This window comes from Jaculus jaculus, chromosome 7, assembly GCF_020740685.1.
Source record: "Jaculus jaculus isolate mJacJac1 chromosome 7, mJacJac1.mat.Y.cur, whole genome shotgun sequence".
Classification (NCBI taxonomy): Eukaryota; Metazoa; Chordata; class Mammalia; order Rodentia; family Dipodidae; genus Jaculus; species Jaculus jaculus.
Window position 1 is genome coordinate 126,137,176 of NC_059108.1, and position 13,776 is coordinate 126,150,951.

General features: G+C 42.2%; 1 protein-coding gene across 10 annotated transcripts in view; it reads right to left on the minus strand.

Moving 5' to 3' along the window:
* Unc79 (unc-79 homolog, NALCN channel complex subunit) overlaps window positions 1-13,776 on the minus strand; it is a 271,086-nt gene that overhangs the window by 130,759 nt on the left and 126,551 nt on the right. For all 10 annotated transcript variants that reach the window (XM_045155122.1, XM_004649317.2, XM_045155118.1 and 7 more), the window contains 3 exons: window positions 5,593-5,822; window positions 2,964-3,135; window positions 1,183-1,413 (listed from right to left, as the gene is read on the minus strand). In XM_045155122.1, the coding sequence (XP_045011057.1) occupies window positions 1,183-1,413; window positions 2,964-3,135; window positions 5,593-5,822 (633 nt within the window). The remainder of the gene's footprint in view (window positions 1-1,182; window positions 1,414-2,963; window positions 3,136-5,592; window positions 5,823-13,776) is intronic.

Sequence of the window (13,776 nt, forward strand, 5' to 3'; positions counted from 1 at the left end):
TAATATGGCATTTCTACTATTACTGGAATCCTAGGTAGGAGATCCATTTGGAGGTGGGCATTCCCAACACATCATGTCTGGCCACTTACCCCAGAAACTATATAGGAAAAGTAATGATGAAAGGTAGGAAAAAATCTGATATTCACTGTGACCATACTAAGACAAGGAAGAGGAAATATCTCAGCCTTGTCTTCCAAATACTGCCATCCATCAGCTCCAAGGCTGTACAGGGACGGGGGTAAGAAGTCAGCACTGTAGTGCAGTCGCAATCAAACTAAGGTCGGGTAGATCGTCATCTCAGTCCTGGCCACAGAGAGTATTATTCATGTGGAAGAAATTACCCCAGAAAAGGCAGCTTGGGGATGAGGAGCCTCCATTTGTTGCTGAGGAAGCTGCTGCTGTCCAGGGGTCCAGGCAGGAGGGAACCCCCAGTTGCTTCACAGGGAGTGTTTCTATCTGACATATGATCTTGGGTGATGAACATTCCCTAATGAAACTTATTTGCAGAGTTGAACAGGAATCTGACCCAACGCTTAAGGTAAAGGGGACAAATATGAAAAAAAGGCAGAGATATCAGACTTCATCCAGCTGTTTAATTACCTATCTAGGAGGTACAAGCCCAACTGAAGAATTGGCATTTTTAGGAAAAGCAATCTGAGTCCCTGTTGCACTACAATCATCTCTAGAGATGCAAAAATAAACTAAAGACAGCATTCCTCATTAAGTCATTGCCTTTCCACAGACTGTCAACCAGAAGATGAGATCCAACAATCCCACAGAAAAGCCTGCTGCTGTTTCTTTTTTAATTGAAACATTCAATAATGTCAAGAAAGAATATGCCCTTAAATTATTCAAGGTCCCTCAGAAACCCACCGTATCATTCTGCCCCAACTCAAATGAACACCAAGAAGCACATCACCACAAGTGCAGCTACAAAACTAATTGCCTTTGGTTTTGTGTTTTCCATCTGGGGTGGTTGCTTGCTTGTTTTTATACAGCTTCTTGCTAAGTAACCCTGACTGACCTTGAACTTGCAGCTCTCCTTCTGCCTCAGCCTCCATTAACCAAATTAGGACAGAAGTGCTCCTCTTCTGCGCACACTGGCCACACACTGATGGTAAAGATGTCACTTCTACCCATGTCCTCCCCGACAACAGATCCATCCTGGTGGCCTCCACTTACCCTGGCAAATTCCATGGGTTTAGGAAGAAGGCACATGACCATGACATCAAAGCGTACATCACATACTGTCTTCAACCACTTGGTGACAAACTGAGGCTTCAATTTTTCCACCAAGCTTCCAACTTCATCGTCCATCATATATGCAGTGGAGTGAAACCACTGGAACACCATGGCCACCAGCCGGGCCAGGCTCTCTGTTGGTGTGTTCTCACTGGGTGTGCAGAGGCTCACCTAGGGTGGGGCACAACAGACCTCTCTTTAACCTCCTCCATCTTTACAACATTATTACATGAATGTTTACACACAGAAAAATGGATGTTCCAGTCTATTTGAAACTGGCAGTTTTGGAAATGATTATCACTTATCTAAAACTATGTTCTTCTCTAAAGGGACAGGTGGACTACAACAATAACATTCCCTCAAGATTTCACTTTCCAATAAGCATTTCCCTCCTAAAATAAATCTATTGCATAAACTGAAATAGATAACTGCTTTATAAGAGTTCAGTTCATGAAGTAAATACTTCACCAATATCTTCAGTGAAAAATAATCCAGATATATGATCAGATTTGGGCACAAATTTTGTTGTTTACAGTTCTGACACCTGTGAGTCCCCCACCCAATTCACCACATTACAAGTAGATGTTTTTAAACATGATTTGTGCATTCTGAAACAATATTTTATTGCGCACTGTGGTGGACCCTCAGGAATACAAAAAATAAATAAAATATTGTCCCTGCCTTCAAAGACTTCCCGCCATAGTGTCATTAGATAATAAGTTCTTAGACTCACAACATGTGAAATCAAGAATGAGATCCCAGTTTGGTAAAGTCTTTTTTCCAAGAAACTATGTCTAAGTATGAAATATGTCAGTATAGAAACTTAATCTATGGGGGCTGGAGAGATGGCTTAGTGGTTAAGGCGTTTGCCTGAAAAGCCACAGGACCCAGGTTTGATTCCCCAGTACCCACATAACCCAGATACACAAAGTGGAGCATGCATCTGGAGTTCATTTGCAGTGGCTAGAAGCCCTGGCATGCCCATTCTCTCCCTCCCTCCCTCTCTCTCTCTCTCTCTCTCTCTCTCTCTCTCTCTCTCTCTTTCTCCTTTTCTTCTCTCAAATAAATAAATTAATAATTTTTTTAAAATTTTAAAAAAGAAACTTAATTCATGTCTCCAACTGGCAAGAAAAAAAAAGGGCCAACTCGGCATGCAGCTGGGTCTCTAGCTCTGTTTGATCCTGACTGAAGGAGAGTTGCAGGTGAGGCAGTCCTGGTGATCCCTGACTCCAGGCTATTCTGACTATAGTTGTAATGCTATATTCAAACCTGGCACAGGTCTGCAAAAGCTCCTCAGACACTGAACTTTCAAGAAAAGCTCATGTACATAAATGATGACATGTAAATGACCTGTAAGTCATGTTGAATGCAGTGCTTGACAATTGATACTTGCAACTTTTCCATCTGTTTTTTGCCAAGAAAATACATTTCATCCAGGCTTCAGCACTATAGGTCTCCCTACTTACTTATTGTAGTGGGGTGCTTTTAAAACCATTTCCAGGACTCTGGAGTAGAATCTGGGCATTGTTGATTTTTAAAAGCTTTCTCAGGTAAACCTGACAAGCAGGCCAAGTTGAGAGCTATGCTAGTTTATGCAGTCAGAGTTACTTTTTCACTATTCACTGTCTGCACCTTTCAAAAGAACATTAGAAATTCCTCTTTGGGTGCAATTCTGGAATGAGAAATAAGAAAGCCAAGAATGGTTAACTTCTCTTTCTTACTAAGAACCATATCCCAAATTGACTGAGCAGCCTCTGGTCGTGTTTATCATCGTCCTTGTTGTCGAAGTCAGCGTTGTCCAGGGAATGGTGGGAGGAAGAGAGCCCCAGCTGCCGCCGCCGATTCAATTCGTGTTCCCGCTGCTCAGCGTGGAACTCGGCTTCTTTCAACAAACTGCCAAAGAGGGTGACTTTGAGTTAGATTATGGAAAAACACATTCTAGATCACAACCTATTCAGAGCAATTACCTCACACTACTCAAGCATTATGGTTACTCTCATTTGCATTTATATGCATCACTCACTCCAAAGGTCGGTTTTATACTCCGTTTACATTCCAGGTATGAGCAAAATGGAGGCACAAAGGTGCCTTGTTCCCATCAGTCACCCGCCCATTGAATAAAAGCCTCTGACTTCTGGTTCCCCAATCATCTCACTGCAAGTCAATGCTTCCACACCTCCTGAAGTCATGCGAACAGCAAATACACAATACAAGTAGAGATTGGGCATTTGTGCCCACATGGAGAAATATTCAATATCTAGCAAAGCAAGTAACAATTTTTTAAATATTGAATTTTTACAAATGTTCAAGAAAAACTAATAAGTTCTTATGTATGCTAGCACCATAAATTCGTATACCTGATGTGGAAAGAAAAATGTACTGTGAATGATTAAAATATTCAAACCATTTTATCAGTCAACCCACCTCTGGTAAACTACCCTAAGAAAATAGAAAAGTAGATAGGAAGACTACTGTGCAGAAAGCACTTATTTATCAAATATAAAATTGGAAGCATGCCCATCAGAAAGTCTGAAAGCCCTGTGTTTACCCCCTTCAAAGCCCATTACTCTCATTCTTGTTTGGACAATGTCCCTTTTTTCCTCAGATGTCAGTGAATACCAGGAAGAAACAAGATCCATTAATACAACAAGAAAAGATAACCAACTGCCTGGCATGAGACAAGTCACCTCTATCACATCAACCAGTGCTGAAGCATCAGTACAGAGGATGTGGCAATTTAAACTCTATTGCTGCTCTCACTGCTATCCTGATGCCTTCTCTAAGGAGATGGTGGTAGAAAATGAGGAGACTCAAAATTCACCAAAGCAGAAATTCAGAGGATGAAGAGAGCTCAACACTAAAGGAGACTCATAACACACCTTCCAAGGCTCAGGGAACATTACAGAAGAGGAAGTGGAAAGATTGTAACAGCCCATGGTGGAAAAGTGTACCCCAAGACATTGTCTCCCCTCTCTGCCTCACTGAAACTGACTGGTACATTCATGACCACATAATAAACCAACAACTCACCCAAAAGAAGGCCTTCATTGGAATGGGGGTGGGAGTATAATCTGATGGGACTATGACCAATATATAATATGTTCATACTGTAAAGTTCATAATAAAAATAATTATAAAAATCTGGAAGCAGGATTGGAGAAGGGCTAAGCAGTTAAAGCACTTGTCTGCAAAGCCAAAAGACCTAGGTTTGATTCCCCAGGACCCACCTAATCCAGATGCACAAGTTGGTACATGAGTCTGGGGTTTGTTTGCAGCAGTTGGAGGCCCTGGCATGCCTATTTTCTATCTGCCTCTCTCTCTCTCTCTCTCTCTTTCTCTCTCAAATAAATAAATAAAAATGTTTTAAAAACTGGAAGTAATCTAAATATCTATTGATGGAGGAAAATAAGTTATAACTTAATGGATAGTGTCTATTGACTAAAAAGTGATAACTACTATACCTGACCACAAATTGGAAATAAGCTAATTATATAACATTACATCAAAAAGATTTACTCATTTGATTACACTTATATAAACAAATAAATTAGACCATAAATAAAATTGATGCTGATGATGACAGCAATATGGCTATTTTTGTTTTGATTCCTGGAATGCTGAACACTCATTGCCTTGCTACTATGTTTGCTACTGTTATAAGAGAAACAGAAAAGCCTTAGTCCTTCTAAGAACTTACCTTCTAATGTTAATTGTTAGTAATTTTGTCACTTTGTGTAAGATCCAAGAAGAGAACAGCTCTAGAGGTTATTATTTCAAATCACTGCTTTCTCTGTGATTTAAGAGGAGAAATCCCAGTGGCCTAAAAGGATGAGCCTTCTCTGAACTCCTTAGCCTCAAGGTTTATTCCAGAACTGCGTTTGTTACAGCTTTCCCACATCACATGGTTCATACATAGATCATTTGTGCTTATGGCCTCCCCAACACTCCTAACTGTCTAACACTGCTGTCACTCAAACCAGACATCCCTATCCCTACCCCTCCCTCTAATTAAACTTCTACTTCACCCCCACTGCAAAGCCCTGCTCTGCTCACTGCTGTCCCTGTGCTCAGCAGAGACCATGACCACACGTCTCTGTTTTTCCAGTCCCTGCTTGAGGAGGCCACTTGTGTCCCCCAAATGCCTTGCACAAGTCCTTGCACATAACTGGCATTCAATAAAAATATTTCTTGAATTCATGGGTTCAACCACCACCACGACAACACTAAAGAAAGATGAGCTGCTAGGTCAAGGGCATCTGAAACCCAATTAAATCTGCACATCTCCGAGTGCGCACATAGTTCAAAGCCAAGGCCATATCTTCAAGGGAGCATGCAATGAACCACAATTACCTGATCACCGCCTCCACTGCACAGACCAGCTCCTCAGCACCACATTCTCGTGTATTGATGGGGGGTGGGGAGGTCTGGTAGAGGTGCGTCTCTGAGGCAGCCCCCACCTCATTACTGTGATGATTCGAGTGACATCTTTTGCAGTACCGAACAGGCCTGTTTCCGTGACGACCACAGCACCCTGCAGAAAAGCAGGTGACGACTGCTCTTCTAACATGGGAACTGCAGTTCTAGAAGCAGAAAGAGTGAAACCAGTTAAAATGGAGCAAATGGTAACTTAAGAGGCCACCAGATGTGGCAGCAATGAATTTAGTCAGGTTTCCAAAAGGCAGGTCACTTTAACCAGCTAGCTCTCCATCATGGTTAAATAAAGGTGAGAAGTGTCTTGGTCTAGTGAATGGGGTAGACGTGTTCTAGAGATCAGTGGAATTGAACTGGGAAGCCAGACGTGCTTTCTGGATTACCGGGACTTCATGCTTAATAGTTCTCAGCAAAAATGTAAAGAAAACACAGAACCATCCAGAGAAAGCATGTCTAAGTGACAAAGGAAGAATTTCAACTTCCAGGTCTTTTCAAAAGTATTGCCTTCCCTGCTCAGAGAGCAGAATTCCACGCAGTTCATCTGTGCTTCTGGCATTCAAAGATAGGTAGAGGTCTTGCTTGCTGAGTTGATGGCCCCAAAGATGGGCCTCTCTCTACCACCAATAAAAACCAAAAGAATACATCCATGGGCACTAAAGAACACACAAAAACATAGCTAGAGCCAGTCACAGAACCAGCCATGGATACCAACCACTGCAAAGGAAATGACAAAGGAAGAGGATGAGAACAGTGCCCTAAGGTTGGGGAGGCACAAGAGGGAACAGCTTCCCCGTGACACCAAGCAACAGCAAACGAAGCCAATGTGCCCCAGCCAGTTAGTTTTAGGCCACTGGGGTTTCTCCACCACCACATATTTTCACATATTCACATATTTCTTCATATATTCACATATTTCTTCATGTCCAGAACCTTTTCAGGCTTTCAGTAGTGCTTGACAGGTGTGAACACCTTGAGGGCGCATATCACCCTTGGCCTTATCAGCCGTAAAGAGTTAGGAATCCTCGCATGACAGAAGTCCTCAGGGGAGACAACAAAGAAGGCAAGCACAAAGCCACCATCAAAACTAACAAGGAACTGAATTATCCATGGGAACCACCATCTCATTTGTTTTTAGGACAAGGCTACTGACATTGGACACTAGTGACAGAAAATCTAGTTTCTATAATGGACGCAGGACAACAAATCATAAAAGCAAGACAAGTCAATGTGTTTTCCAAAATCTTAGACTCTCCAGCAGGCAGCTATATGTTTATTGTATTAAGATTTAGAAATATTTATAAGCTATTCTTTTTAGCAGTATTTTTGTGGGGCGTGTGTGTGCTCATGTCTGGGTGCAGGTGCACACGTGCTGCAGTACACTTGCGGAGGTCAGAAGATAACCCTCGGGTCGGTCCTTGCCTGTCCACCTCATTTGAGGCAGGGTTTCTGGCTCTGGATTTTCATTCTGCTGTTGTTTGCTGGGTTTTCCTAGGTCTTCTGGAAAATTCTGTTTTGGCCTCCCATAACATCATCAGTATCAACATGCTAGGATGACAGAAGCCCACCACTGCTCCCACTGCTGTACATGGGGCCTGGGAACTGAACTTGGATACTCAACCCTGAGCAACAATCACCGTCTCTGCAGCCCTCCCTAATCACATTTTCAATAAACTGCAAAACTACATTGTCAGGCCGGAGGGATGGCTTGGTGGTTGAGGTACTTGCCTGCAAAGCCAAAGGACCCTCATCTGGTTCCCAGGACCCACATAAGCTGGATGCACAAGGTGACACATATGTCTGGAGTTTGTTTTCAGTAGCTGGAGGCCCTGGTGTACCCATTCTTTCTATCGGCCTCTTTCTCTTAATCTCTCTCTCTCTCTAATAAAAATATGCTATTTTTTAAAAAGCACTTAAAAATACATTGTCATTTTTCCTCATCTTCTTTTGTATCCAAGTCAGCCTGACTTTTCCAAATGGGTTATTTTCCCCATTGGTGATCTTTTTCTTTTGCACACTAAGTTTAGCTCTAGAAACACGAGTCCTTAATAGTTTGGGGCTCCTTCTTCTCATCCGCCAAGCCAGTATCACTCTCCCATCAGTGCAGGGTCAGGATATGCTCTTTGTGGGTTTTCGCCTCCTTCTGGTTAGTGCTATAATCTGAATATATTTATTCCAGATCCAGCCCCTGCTTTCCTATGTTGAAATTTTAACAACCAGTAATGGTGTTAGGAGACAGGGTCTTTGGGAAGTGATTGAGTCATGAGCACAGAGCCCTCAAGAATGGAACGATTACCTTATGAAAAGGGGCCCAGAGAAAACCACACGGCTCCTACAATAGGAGGGTGTAGTGAGCAGATGCCGTGTTTGAGGGGTGCTCAAATTTGCTGATGCCTTGGACTTCTCAGCCTTCAGAATTTCAAGAGATCAGGATTTGTTGTTTATAAGTATCCAGTCTACCATATTATGCTGCAACAGTCCAAATGAACTAAGACAGTTTTAATTAGCCATTGCTCCTTTGGGACTCCCACTGTTACACAAATGGCAAAATGTAACCATGACATAGTTGCCAGTTATTAGTTGTAATGCAGACCTGAAGCTGAAGTATCCTATTACCCACCCTAGGTTTTACTGCCCAGAAGCTACCCAAATCCTAGCATCATCTTTTAGTTTTCTGACTTTGCTTGTAGATTTCTTGGTCTACTATGCATATGAAAAGGAACTTCTGAGCTGGAGAAAAGGCTCACTGGTTAAGTGCACTTCCTGAACAAGCATGAGGGCCTGAGACAGCCAGAGTTAGAATTTACTGATCCCACGTAAACAGCTGGGTATGGATACACATGCCTATAAACCCAGTCCATGGGGAAGCAGAAACCCAGATATTCTCAGAGCTTTGCAAGTTCCAGAATCAGTAAAGAGACCAGAAGGAAGAGCAATGGAGTGGGAAATCCTCTGTAATATTCTGCTCTGGCCACTATAGGCAAATGTCCTCTCCTGCTGTAGGCAAGCAAACGGAGTGTCAGAGAACACCATACATACACACACCAAATTACATGCATGCATGCACACACATACACACACACATGCACACACACATATACAAAAAAGAGATGGGTCTTCTTTTTTTCATAATTATCTATGCTGAATGTGATCTTTTCTATGCTTCATGTAGAATGTAGCAAACACATTTAGATACATAAGAGGAAAATATACACACAATCTTTACAAAACATTTCCTTGTATAAATGATGTAGACACCAATTATATCAGAAAGAAATCCAATAGCTTCATAGCTATCTTGTGAAAACAACAAGAAGACTTGTGAAATACCCACTTAATGCCAGGTACAATACTAAATCCTCAAACAACTGTTTACTGGCATGGGGCCATTGCTGTTGAATGACTACCCTCTTCTTTTTTCTGTTTCTGTTCTGTAGTCAAACCCAGGCAAATATTGACATTTAAGTCACGCCTGAATCCATTCTCTCCTCTCTAGAGGCCCTGCCAACTTTATCTATTAGTAGGTGGAGTCTATTTCTCCTTCTCAAGTCTGAATGGCTCTGGGACTTGTTTTTTACCAGTACGATGCAGCACATGTGATGGTGTGTGAGTCCTGAGCTTGTCTTAGAAGCTTTGCCCCTTCCAGCCCTGCTGCCATTGAACACTGCTGCCTTGTGGACTGCCCAGGTAAGCCTCCTGTGGCTACATCTAGTGGAAACAATGTGTCTAGACCATAGTGGACAGTCATTCCAGACATCCCGACTGAAATCCCTGACATGAGAACAAGGACATCAGAGACCAGCCAACCCCCAGCCTACCTTCCAACCAACTAGGCTTGCATGAACAAAGAATTATCCAGTTAGCCCTAAGCCAAATCACCAGGCTATAAATTATGAACAAATATGTGACAATTGTAACAAGATTTTATGTTTTGTTATGCCATAACAAAAACAGAAATGAGCTCCAGGAGTAGGGTGCTGGCATAACACAAATTAAAAACTGAGTTGGTAGCCAGGCGTGGTGGTGCACACCTTTAATCCTTGCACTCGGGAGGCAGAGGTAGGAGGATCGCCGTGAGTTCAAGGCCACCCTGAAACTACAAAGTTAATTCCAGGTCAGCCTGGACCAGCATGAGAACCTACCTTGAAAACCCAAAACAAAACAAAACAAAACAAAAACTGAGTTGGTGCTGGAACCAAGTGTCAGGTGGAATCTAAATGATGAAAACTGGAAAAGGCAGTGAAGATATGGACTTTGGAAGCTAGGAAAAGGTGACCCAAGGCCTGGAAGTGTTGTTCAGTGGTACAGGGCTTGCCTAGACACAAGAAAGACCCTAGCACAGCAAAAAGCAAGAGAAGACAATGAGTGAGAGAGGAAGGTAACTACATTTTACAACAGTGAAACAACTGACAAAGCCGACACCTACAATAACCTGAAAGAAAAGATATGTAATAAATTTGGGGACATGACTATGGTAGTTTGGATGCAAAATGCCCCCTGTAGATTCACGTGTTTAAATACTCAATCCCCAGTTGGTGGCACTGTTCAGGAAGGTTGTGCAGGCTTGCTGGAGGAAGGCTCGGGTGTCAGAGCCCAGCTCTCCTTGCCCCGCTCCCACACTCTCTGCTTCCTCCCTGCTGGTGTGAAGATGTGATGGCAGTGTTTTGGACTGTCATGCTTTCTTTACCACAATGAAACTTTCCCTTGAAACTGTAAGCCAAAATAAAGTCTTTCCTTGCCTAAGCTGCTTTTGGTTGGGCATTTAGTCCCAGCAACAAGAAAGTAACTCATGAAGTGACTAAAGAGTTTTCCAGGCAGAGTGTTAAAAGGGTGAATTTGTTTCTATAAGTTGCATTGATAAGGAATGAGAAGAGAGAAGAATCCTAGCAGAGGAAGATGCAATTAAAAAACAGATGCAAGAGGAAATATACAGAAACCAAGAAGTGTACACTCAATGAAGCTGTAGAGGAAGCAGACCAATCCAGATGAACTATATAGTAATAAGTAATCCTTCGAGAACTTTAAAATACTCATAAAAATGACTTTTTTGGTTTATTTTTGATGCTATTGAATAAGCTACCATGAAATTAAACATTTTATCATGTGCATGCTTTTTGTGAGTTAGATCTTCACACAGGACACAAGCAAGATAAATTTTTCTCTATTCCAATGTAGTTGAGGGCTAAAATCTGAAATAGGATGACTCAAATTTCTGGGAAGAAGAGGGGCCACCCCTTGAAATCCACTTCTGAGGTGACTTTTCCACCCCAACATCTACTACTGGGGCTGAACAGATCTCAAGGATAGGCACAACCGGGCCCTCTGACTGCCTCATCTACCCCTGGCCTCTTCAAACAGCTTTGTGTATTGCCTCATTTTGTATTGTAGCAAAATACTTGAGGCTGGATACTTCATAAGGAAAATAAGCTTGGGGGCTAAAGATATGGCTTAACAGTTAAGCTACTTGCCTACAAAGCCTAAGGACCTGGGTTTGATTCCCCAGTAGCCATGTAAAACCAGATACACAAAGTGGCACATTCATCTGGAGTTCCTTTGCAGTGGGGCTAGTGTCCCTAGTATACCCATTCTCTCTCACACACATATATATATCCCTCTTTCTATCTCTCATAAATAAATCAATAAATAAAATAAGCTTACTTAGTTTTAAGAACATGGCACAGGAATCAGTTGAGCTCTTGAGAGGATCTCAAGACAGGTGGTCTCTCAATAGCAAAAGTGTTTGCCAGAGGGAGAGAGACCACATGACAAGACAGGAAGCACAGGCTTGGAGGGGTTCATCTTGCCTTTTACAACAACTCATTCTGTGGGGACTAACATGAGAATTATATAATTCTCTCGACAAGAGGAGCCCTCGGTGATCTTCCTCTAGGTTTCATACCTTAAGACTGATACCCCATGAACACGTGAACCCTTCGGGAGACAATCTATGTCAGAACCACAGCCCTCGGGATTCTCCTGGCATGGTGGCTTGATTCTGAGAAAAACATCCTAAAATCATGTGCTTTAAGAGAGCCAAGAGTGAAGTAGGTGACCTTTTATGGCCCAGTCTGTTAACCACAATCACTTCCACATCTTCTATTAAAGTAGCCACAAGTTCACCCATATCCCAGGGAAGAGGCACAGATTTCCCTTCACTACAAGAGGAGAATCCAAGAATCTTAGACAGTTGCCACTCTGGCCCTAACATCTTTCCTATTCCTTCTCCATGTGAAATACACTGCCTTGCTCATCATGCACCGTCAATGCTAAACAATATCAATAATAAAATACTTCCCCCCAATAATCCTTGACTGGATTATTTTGTGTTTCCAACTAAACAACTGTGTTTCCAACTCTTCCTAATCTTACCATTGTGGCTTGAAAGTGAAGGGGACAGACAATTTTCATTGTTAGTTCCCAAGTCTCTGACAAGGTAAGGGACATCAATGACCATATCAGACTCAGATCAAACTTCAAGCTTGCAGTCACAAACTGATAAGACTTTGGGGGGAGGTCTTATAAAGTTATGACCATATTTTGCATATGGCTAGAATTTAAATAATTGTCTAAAAAGTAGATCATAGCACATTAAATACAACCTAAAAATCTTGCCACTCCTTCTATACTCAGGAAGATTTTTATTCCCTATTCCTTGGATCTATCTGATCTTGACACTTGCTTTGCCCAGTAGAATGCAGAGAAACCAACTATTGACCCAAAGGGCCTTTCAAGTTTCTTTTTGGCTTTAACAGTACTGCTATCTATGCATTAGTCCAGCATAGGCTCCCTGAGGGTGAGACCATTCCTGGAAAGGTGGAGGCCCAGACACTTCTGTCATCCTACCCATGTAGCCAACCTAGTCAGGCATGTAAGAGATATGAGATATATGGGATCAGTCCATCATCACTGGTCATGAAGATACCACCAACTTACTGCAAGTGTATGAAAGAGCCTAGAGGAGAGGTCACCAGAGCTCCTTCACTGAGCATATGCCAAACTGTCACCCCATAAAATTGATGCAATAATGGTCATTTCTATTAGCCACTACTACGTTTCAGGACAGTTTGTTATGCAGAAACAATGAACTAAGACAATCATCAAAAGATGCATACTCATAGCCAGCCTCCCAAAACAATGAAATGCCATGCGTAAGGTCCACCCACATAGGTCAGAGCAAATTGGGCTGGCCAGAACCCAGGTACCCCAACCAAGTAGTCAAAGCTCTTTGAATAATAGCATACTACCTCCTCTTATACTTTTAAACTATTAAAACAAGAAGAGGAGGGGCTGTATGGCTCAGTAGTTAAAGGTGCTTGCTGGCAAGTCTGATGACCCAAGTTGATTCCCCAGTAACTACATAAATAAAGCCAGAGGCACAAAATGGTACATGTATCTGAAGTACATTTACAGTGGCAGGAGGCCCTGGCATACCTATTCTCTCTCTCTCTCTTTCTCCCTCTTTCTTGGCCTGTCTCTCAAATAACTAAATAAAAATATTTAAAACAAAAAGAGGCAATGGAAATGTGTCTTCCAGACACAAAATGGTCTTAATATTCACCTCACAGTGCCTGGCACGTCCTACACAAGATATTCATAATAGGAGGAAAAGATGATAACATCAAAATAAAAGACAGACTTAGCCAGGTGTGGTGGCACATGCCTTTAGTTCCAGCACTTGGGAGGCAGAGGTAGGAGGATCACTGTGAGTTCGAGGCCATCCTGAGATTACATAGTTAATTCCAGGTCAGCCTCAGCTAGAGTGAGACTCTACCTAAAAAAAAAAAAAAAAAAAAAAAAAAAGCAGGGCATGTCGGCGCACGCCTTTAATCCCAGCACTCAGGAGGCAGAGGTAGGAGGATTGCCATGAGTTCGAGGCCACCCTGAGACTACAGAGTGATTTCCAGGTCAGCCTGAGCTACAGTGAGACCCTACCTTGAAAAAGAAAAAAAAATAAATTAAAAAAAGAGGCTTGTTAAGAGGATGAGGGGATATGATAGAGGGTGGATTTGTGAGGGAGAAAGTGGGGATAGAGAAGGAATTATCATTGTTTATTGTCTACAATTATGGAAGCTGTCAATAAAAAAGATAAAAAACAAAAAATAAAAG